Here is a 9,902-nt window from a genome sequence, read left to right as displayed (position 1 = left end):
ATGCAAGCGAAAGAGAGGAAGCTAGAAGATTTTGAGAAAGCTATGCTCGACAGAATGAATAAGATAGAACAAGAATACAAAATAAAGGAAAGAAAGATGAATGAGAAGGAATCAGAAAAACATCTGTATATGAGAGATACAGAGAAAAGATTAAATGAAAGACTACAAGAGATGGAAATGAAACATAAGCGTAAAGAACAGGAATTGATAGACAAAGAAAGAAATATAGAGAGATTAAAGAACAAATGGCACGAGAAATTCCGACACCTAAACCTTCTTCAGAGAATACAGGAAGATCTGATAAGAGATAGAGACCAGCATGACTACTCTTGCCACGAGCAGGAAAGCAGAAAAGAGAGTCCAAAGGACATGAATCATGAGACCTTCGTGAAAGAAGTCACAACACAGAAGAAAGTTTAAATAGGTGGTGCCTATAGTAAGGAAGCAGATGCACACCGAGGTAAAGATATTGAAATCAAGCAACCGAAAGAGGCTACTGAAATGAAAGGTGTAGAAAGTGCAGATGAAAGAAGTATGATGATAGAAATGACTTAAGATGTCGTGAGAAGTCAGAGGATCTAAAAAGCAAGTTGAATTTGACATCATTTTCGGGTATAGAGCCAGTACCTCGAAATGAAGCCACTTTTGAAGAATGGAAGCTTGAAGTGGAATGTGTAAAGGCAATATAATATGAGATGGTTGTGTTGCAGGCTATAAGAAAAGCCTTAAAAGGACAAGCGAAACGAATTATGCTTCACCTTGGTACTAATGCTTCGGTTGAGATGATAGAAATGAAACTAGAAGATGCATTTGGAAACATAGCAAGTAGAGATAGCATCTTGTCCTATTTCTTTTTGGCAGAGCAGAAGGAGACCGAGTCGATAGCTGAGTGGGGTCTCAGGCTAGAAGAGATGCTTTTACAAGCAAGAAGAAAGACAGCAATAAATGCAAGCGAGAAAGAGGATATTCTGAAAAGGAAATTTTAGAGAGGGCTTCAGAATGAAGAATTGAAGAATGCAACTAGAGTGCACTTTGAGTCAGACATCAGCTATGCAGATTTACAGAAGAAAGTAATAGCTGAAGAGTTTGAAATAAGGGTACAGAGAGAGAAGAAAGAGAGAGGTAAAGAGAAGCCGTCATACAAAGCTCGACAGTCTGTTATAAGTTCTTCTGATGAAAATAGTGAAGAAATGACGAAACTGCTTATACAGAAGATTGAGCAGTTGGATAAGAAAGTAGATGTACTCCAGAAAGAAAACGAGGAATACAAGAGCAAAACAACTACTCCAGGAAATAGAGACAAAGACTACAGACATTTTAGAGGCCGGGTATACTAGAGGCAGAAACAATCGTGGTAGAGGAAGAGGAAGTGTTCAGTCTGAAAAGGAGCAAAAGAGTGAGGATACGAAGCCTGTAGATGATTCAAACTAGAAAAGTTCTCCACAAAAGGGGGCCTGGAGAACGTAGAGAGAAGACCTCCACCAAAGATTAACATTTTTGACAGACTAATCGGACATTCAAATGAGAGCGAAGTAATAATAAATGGAAAACAATCATCTTGCCTGGTTGACACAGGATCTATGATCACCACAGTTAGTGAAGATTGGTACAAGCAACTAGACCCGTTACCAGAAATACACACCATAGAGGAATTCATAGTCCAAGGTCCAGATGGAAATAGTTTACCTTTTATTGGTTATATCGAGATAGTTGTCAATGAACCAGGAGTTTCCAATCGTGATATTCTTGTACCTGTACTTGTTGTTCCGAATACAGACTATAATTTGGAAGTCCCTGTTATTGTCGGAACCATTGTCCTGAAGTTCATACCACAGTCCGCTGAAGGAAACTTAAGGAGTGGTTGGAGAACAGCTGTTTCTTTTATCAATCACAGAAAGCCGATTGGAACAGTCCGCTCTACGAATGATAAAGAAATCAGCATACAACCCTTTGAATCAATTGTATTTCAGGGGTTGTAAGGAAATCCGATACAGTGGATTCTGCAATAACGGAGCCATCTGAAAATGTATCCAGCCGGATCGGAGTTGTCCGCGAGTTGTTAAGCTTAACCATCCGGGTAAATCTTCAAGAGTATCGATTAAGATTTTCAACATGTCGGCTAAACCGGTTAAGATTCTGCCGAAGTCTGTATTGTGTGAACTTCAAGAGGTAAAGGTGTTGCGAAACTGGGAACCTGAAGTGAATTCAGATGGAGTTCAAAGAGAACCCAACAAGCCTGAAAGTGAGGATCAGAAACAACAATTCATTGAAAATCTTAACCTTAAGATAGATCATTTAGATCCTGATCAGCAGAGGCAATTACAAGACCTGTGCTACAAGTGGAAAGATGTGTTTTCACAAGGTCCTTTGGATTTGGGAAACACTGATCTTGTTAAACATGAAATTAAACTGGAAGACGAACGTCCATTTAAAGATCCGTATAGGAGGATTCCACCAGCTCTGTTTAACGAGGTCCGTGAACATCTGCAAGAGATGTTGAACATGGGAGCCATTCGTCCATCTTACAGTCCGTTCTCGTCAAATGTCGTGATTGTCAGAAAGAAGGATGGATCAATACGATTCTGTATTGACTACCGGAAGCTTAACAATCGAACACACAAGGATGCATACGCAATCCCCAGGATCGACGACACACTCCAACTTCTTTCTGGCTCACAATATTTCACGACGCTCGACTTGAAAGCAGGATATTGGCAAATGGAGTTGGCGGAGGATGATAAAGAAAAGACTGCATTCCAGGTCGGCAATCTTGGCTTATTTGAGTGCAACCGGATGCCGTTTGGTCTATGCAATGCCCCCGCGACCTTTTAAAGGTTGATGGAGCGTTGCATGGGCGAAATGAATCTCAAAGAATGCCTCATATATCTTGACGATATTATTATCTTCTCCTCGTCATTTTCGCAGCATTTGGAACGTTTGGAAGCTGTGTTCAGTCGACTCCATGCTCATAATTTGAAGCTTAAGGGTTCAAAGTGTGAGTTCCTCCAAAGCGAAGTCACCTACCTAGGGCACGTTGTGTCCAAGGACGGCATCAAGACCGACCCAGACAAGATAGATGCGGTTCGCAAATGGCTTGTCCCAACTAGTGTTAAGGAGGTACGGAGTTTCCTTGGATTCGCCGGCTATTTCCGTAAATTTGTCCCAGGGTTTGCCAGTATCGCACGGCCACTCAAAGACCTGATTGGTGGACCAATGACTCAGAAGAAGAAATCATCACCTAAAGTTCCAATTGTGTGGGGAGAGAAACAGCAGTCAGCGTTTGAGACCATCATTGAGAAGCTCACCACAGCACCAGTATTGGCATACGCGGATTACTCCAAGGCATTCATTTTGCATACTGACGCGTCTATCAGTGGTCTTGGAGCAGTCTTACTACAGAGGCAAGATGACGGCACAGAGAGACCCATCGCATACGCCAACAGGAGTCTCAAGCCCTCCGAACGGAACTACCATTCAAGTAGACTGGAATTTCTTGCACTTAAATGGGCAGTAACGGAGAAATTCCATGACTACTTGTATGGAGCGAAGTTCGAGGTGCTTACGGATAATAATCCACTCACCTACATCAGGACAACTGCCAAGCTCGATGCCACTGGTCACCGCTGGGAAGCTGCCTTAGCTAACTACAACTACGATATCAGCTATCGCAGTGGTAGGAAGAACACCGATGCAGATTCTTTGTCTCGTCAGAGGAGCAGCAGTGAAGACAAGCCAGATGACTTCAAGCAGGTTGATAGCGATGTGGTAAAGGCGATGCTCTGTGCCAGACATTGTTCTTCGCCTTATGCTTTATGTCCGGATGCCAGCGATGAGATGGGCGATGATGATGACGAACCTGGAGATCTTCCTGTGGACGCCATTAAAACACATGCACTGAAATCACATGATTGGATCAAAGGGCAGGATGCGGATCCCACCATTTCGACAGAGAAGACTTGTGTTTCTCTGGGTACACGACCTTATCAAGTTTAGATGCAAAATTACTCTGTAGAGGCAAGGAAGTACCTCAGGAACTGGAAGCACCTGACTTTGAAGGAAGCAGTATTGTTCCATAGGACATCTATCCGAGGAGAGCCAGTGGATCACGTTGTCCTTCCAAGATCTGCAAGAGAGATCGTATTCAAGTCGTTGCATGATGACATGAGCCATCAAGGACTGGATAGGACGCTTAGCCTATTCAAGGAGCGGTTCTATTGGCCGGGTATGGATGCTGACATTGCGTTGAGGGTGAGTTGTTGTGACCGTTGCATTCGCCGCAAGGTGGCTCCGACTGTAGCGACTGGGTTGGTGAACATCACTTCTTCGGCGCCGATGGAATAAGTGTCTATTGACTACCTATCGCTTGAACCATCTCAGGGTGGGCATGAAAATGTTCTAGTCATAATGGACCATTTCACACGTTTTGCTCAGGCCATACCCACCAAGAACCAGACAGCCCGAACCACAGCCCGAGTCCTTTACGATCACTTTTTTATGTATTACGGTTTCCCTGTTAGACTTCACAGCGACAGAGGCCAACATTTTCTGTCCAAAGTGATACAGAGGTTGTGCAAGATCACAGGGATTTAAAGGTCAAGGACGACACCTTACCCTGCCCAAGGAAATGGTCAGGTGGAGAGATACAACCAGACTCTTCTTCAGATGCTTGGAACCCTATCAGATGAGAAGGACTGGAAGTCATTTGTACCGAGCCTTGTCCACGCCCACAATGTGACGCGACATGAAAGCACAGGCTACTCACCGTATCAACTCATGTTTGGTCGTCCACCTCGGTTGGCTTTAGATGCGTTCTTGGGGCTAAAACGACAACACTGCAGCGGGACGTCACCGACTTACTACATGCAGAAGTTGGAGAAGGCACTCTCGGAGGCATACAGTAAAGCTAATTATGCTGCACTCAGAAGTGGACACAAGGTCAAGAAGCACTATGATCGGAAAGTTCGAGAATGTAAGCTACTACCTGGCGACCGTGTTCTTGTAAGAAACGTCGGTCTGAAGGGAAAACACAAGTTAGCTAAGATCTGGGAAGAGATGCCCTATGTGATTCTCGCTCAACCGGATCCAGACCTTCCTGTTTTCGAAGTGCAGAAGGAAGATGGTCAAGGAAGAAAACGGCTTCTTCATAGAAACCATCTTCTACCATTTATCAGCCTGCCTATTGAAGACATTGGAAGTGCCACGTCCAGCGAAGCAAATTCGGATATTGAGTCAGCTGAACAGGTCACAGATTGCGATTACTCGCTAATTCTGATTCGTCTTCTTCGTCTGGGTCAAGTGCACCGAGATATTCCTCCACATAGAATAAAGCCTGGTAAAACAGGGTTATTACCGCGTAGGACCTCACGACAGCGGAAACCAAGCAGAGTGATTACCTGTGGTGATTTTGTTGTTGGCCAGCAGAGAGGGTCAGTGACAGCAATAGGTGAAAGGCACTGATGGTGCATTATATGTGATGATGTTTGGAGGAGATTACAACAGTACAGAACAGCCAAGTCACTTTTGTTATATTTGTCTTACCATAATATATTATTGAGCCGATTTATGTCAGTGTTGTAACATTTACATTTTGCAATTGTTATATGCACATTTTGACTTTTGTTTTATTTGTATTACCATAATATATTATTGAGCCGATTTATGTCAGTGTTGTAACATTTACATTTTGCAATTGTTGTATGCACATTTTGACTAATGTTTGTGTTCTGTATTTTAAAGATAGTATCTTGCAGTATTGTCAAATGAAATAGCGCATTTCTAGCTTGTCAGCTTCAGTTTAGATTGAAATTGTACCGTAGAGTAATGATATGCCGTTATGTTTGTGTGATTATTCATATGGAGTAATATAGCTGTAGTATTATAGCCACGCATTAGTTTGATTCTAGCTATAGTATAGTGGTATATGTTTGTAGGCATTTGACACTGCAGTACTGTATTGTAATGACACCTGGATGTTAAGGTTTAATTTGATGTATGTAAATGTGATTATTTATTTTGCTATTTTCATATGATTATTATCTGAATGCTTATTTGATCATGTTAGTATAACGCTTTTACTTGTGTACATTTATATATAGATGTCGAGGACGACATTTCTTCGGAGGAGGGAAATATGTCACAGGTGGATAATTAAATCATTTATAAATAAAATGTATAAATGCTTGAAATGATTTTGTTTTACTTTACATCACCTAATTTATACAGTTCAGGTCCGTCTGTCAAGTTCATCGTATTCGTAGATGTACTTAGGCGTAGGTAGACATATACAGTATCAGGTAAACTAACATCTATATTTATCTTCACCTGTCCACTCTCCTTTGTTATGCTAATTCCCCTCTAGCGCTGACCAATCGTATGTATATAACATCAATCGTTGATGCTATGCCTTGTTGATGTTGTTTACGTACAATGAACGGCATTCTTGATATCCATTAAATATATAGTACTTAAATATATATTTGCAGGTAAATTGCTTTAGTAACATTGTTTTATGTTTATGTATGTTTTTAGCCATTTTTATATTGTATTTTATGTAACATGTAAGTAAGATTGATTTACCTGTGCGACCTATATTCAAGTATTCATAACATCCATCGTCGCCATTGTTATTTATGTTTACATTGTTTTACATTGTCGTCAGGGATAGATATAACATCAATCGTTGATGCTATGCCTTGTTGATGTTGTATACGTACGATGAACGGCCTTCTTGAAATCCATTAAATATATAGTATTTAAATATATATTTGCAGTAAGTTGTATTTTACCTGCCGTCAGACAAGCCTAAAAGAACCACATACTGTAACACGACTATAATAGTAATTGAATAACGCAATATTTGTAGTGACACAATTCATAACTAATTATACTGTTTGAAACAGAATGTTCTAAGTATCAATTGCTTAGCAATCTACTAGTATATTAATATTTTGAAAATTGGTAATGTATTCATAGTATGCCTTATGTTCTTTTAACTCAGCCTGTTGTAAGAAGTTCTTGAGAGTGGAGTATTTCGTCGTTTGAATTTTCAACGAGCTCACTCTGTTGCAATTTCTTCCATGTTTCAGGTCCAGTCACAATGGTAACTTTCAAAGAAAGGCTCATACTTTTGGGATTCATCCTTTATGTACAAGTAAATGGATTTACAATGCAGAGCGAAGAGCCTTCATGTTATTCAAGGTTTGATTATGAGTACAAGCTACTCACTAAAGTCGTCGCCTTGGAGACCACTGCTTCAAAGCTCGAGAACCTGATCAGTCACCTTGAGCAAAAGATTGATGACACAAACAAAAAGCTCGCCGACCAGAATAAACCATTGGAAGACATGCCTGGTAACACATCTTTCTGACATTCTTTGGCAATATTAAGAATATTTATCTGCATGAAGCTTTATATCCCCAAAGCTTCTTAATCGATTACGAGATGAAGTTGATACTCGTATTTGTTTCTTTTCACTATGTTTCAAAAAGTTACAATTGTGTTGCTCAGTTTGAATCCAACCATTAAGTCGTTTTGTATAATATAAATTGAGATATATTATCTGTTATTGCTTTTTTTATTTGAATTCCGATGATGTAAAGATGTGTGTACCTATCCATAAATGTTTTTGAAAAGTTATTGACCTTTCTGTGTGAGGTATTGAGCTCTTTAAAATTGGTTTACCGGTAAGCCTAATTTTTTGTTTGCATTAACCGTTCCAAGGCGGTAACCACAGAATTATTTGTTTTCTTGTATGCAAGTTTTATGTTTTCCGAGATGTTATTTGCGTAAATGTGCAATTGAAGTGAACTTGTAGGGGCTAGGTTTTAGGTTTCGAGCTCCATTAATCAGGTTAACGCCCCCCCCCCCCCTCTTCCGTTATTTGGCTGAGACCCATGTTGGTTGCTTGTGTGTGTGTGCGCGCGTGTGTGTGTGTCTTTTGAAGTTCATTTGTGTTGTGCGTTACAGTTTGGCAATTGGTTCATTGCCATTAATAAAGGACATCATGCTATTATAAAGATTATTTTATGGCAGTGCAGGTTTCGCTTTGATATTTGCGTTTTGAGATGCATATGGGTTTCTAGTGTCAATACATGATAAATAAAACACGTTTGATTGAAACGTAATGACATAACATGTACTAGCTTTCTCGAAATATTCATTCATATTAAAAAAACACAAAGAATTGATGACACCATATAGTAAAACAATACGCAACACACAATACATTAGAACCAGTTGATGTATGCGTATGAAACTTAATAAAACCGAACTTGAGCGTTGGTCATGCATATGCATTGACCCAAAGAACAATGCACTTTAGAACCCTGTATTGTATTGTAACTGGAATTAAATTAATGCTGACACGCAATATTAAAATTAATATATCAATAAGGAATACCAGAATTCGAGAGCCTATTTAACAAATATCTCATTTTAATGTATTCTAATACATCCATTTAGGCACTCCGGGTGGCTCAATTTACACCCGATGGGGAAGAACGACGTGTAACGCTAACAGGACACAAACCGTGTATTCGGGTTACGCGGCAGGCAGTCATTACACGAAACATGGAGCTGCCGTGAACTACCTTTGCCTCACCAAAGAGCCGCTATGGAGCAAATTTGAAGACACCAAACAGAGCGGAGCGCCGGTTTACGGGGCTGAGTACAAGTTCAATCACCGGAACAGCGTTACTTTCTTCGGTAGGAAAAATACCAATGAAGATGCTCCGTGCGCCGTTTGTCAGTCTCCTCGTTCGCAATTGCTGATGATTCCGGGTCGCAACAAATGCCTGGACGGATGAACCTTAGAGTACGAGGGTTACCTTGTGGCAGGCGATATTGTGCATGCGGCCGCTTCAGAGTTCATATGCCTGGACGCTAACCCCGAATCACTGCCGAATGACTCGGGAGATAATAACGGGAAGCTATTCTACTTTGCAGAGGCGAGATGTGGTGGGTCCCTGAAATGTCCACCGTACGTCGATGGGCGAGAACTGACGTGCGTCGTCTGCACGAAATAAACAAAATCTGTTTATCGATGACTCGCATGAACTTTCAGAATAAAGTAACAGTATCATTATTTTAATGACAGAGTAATCGTTCAAACATCCATCCGTTTTTAATCTTAGGTAATACATACATGTTAATTTTCAACAATATAACGCAAGGTAGATTTAAAATAAAATATATAATATACTTTGCTAAGAATGACAACATAGTCATTTATAAGAATCTGTGGTATGAAGTTATGCCAAGTTGCAGCTTTGTATGACAAGCAATTCACCGGATGCAAACGGATATTAGTCTGCACTAATCGATTAACTTTTCCCCTAGTCTATGGACACTAGTAACATGGAGTGGATAGTCTACATTAGAAACGTTTATCTCTAAGCTACTTCGTTTTCGTCACTGTATAAGATATTGGTAATTGATAAAATCTTTAACTGATAAAAGAGTTATTCTTTTTTAGAAATGTGTTCCTCGGATGGAAATAAAATTAAACGATGTTTTATGTGCATTATATTTGTGAATAACTTAAAATCTTCATTTTATTAGCCGGATTTTTTTCGAAAAAATCTCGGCTTATAGATTGATGTTGTCGGGCGGGCGGGGGGGCGGGCGGGCGGGCGGGGTGGCGGCGTGCTCGAAAATGTTAAAGTTCTTATTTCATGGTATAACTTTGGTATGCTTGGACCTAGAGTCTTCAAACTTGACATGAAGGTTGGCCAGGATTAACAGATGACCACTGGTCATTTCAAGGTCATTCATTTGAAGGTCAAGGTCACTGTGACCTTCAATATAAAAAATGTTAAAGTTCTTATAACTTTGGTATGCTTGGACCTAGAGTCTTGAAACTTGACATGAAGGTTAGCCATAACTAGTTAGTAACCACTGGTCAT

At 40.3% G+C, this 9,902-nt stretch overlaps 2 protein-coding genes across 2 annotated transcripts; both read left to right on the top strand.

The window, feature by feature from the left end:
* On the top strand, positions 1-1,337 carry LOC127869719 (uncharacterized). Its single transcript, XM_052412375.1, has 2 exons — positions 1-414; positions 987-1,337. The coding sequence occupies exons 1-2, from the start codon at positions 1-3 to the stop codon at positions 1,335-1,337; spliced, it is 765 nt and encodes a 254-aa protein (XP_052268335.1).
* A 5,700-nt stretch (positions 1,338-7,037) lies between these two features.
* On the top strand, positions 7,038-9,509 carry LOC127866966 (uncharacterized). The gene is made up of 2 exons (XM_052407842.1): positions 7,038-7,349; positions 8,461-9,509. Exons 1-2 carry the CDS (start codon positions 7,097-7,099, stop codon positions 8,802-8,804), a joined length of 597 nt encoding a protein of 198 aa, XP_052263802.1. The 5' UTR covers positions 7,038-7,096; the 3' UTR covers positions 8,805-9,509.
* Positions 9,510-9,902: the final 393 nt, after the last annotated feature.

Source organism: Dreissena polymorpha, chromosome 2 (assembly GCF_020536995.1).
Source record: "Dreissena polymorpha isolate Duluth1 chromosome 2, UMN_Dpol_1.0, whole genome shotgun sequence".
Classification (NCBI taxonomy): domain Eukaryota; kingdom Metazoa; phylum Mollusca; class Bivalvia; order Myida; family Dreissenidae; genus Dreissena; species Dreissena polymorpha.
This window is presented reverse-complemented; position numbering and strand designations above follow the sequence as displayed.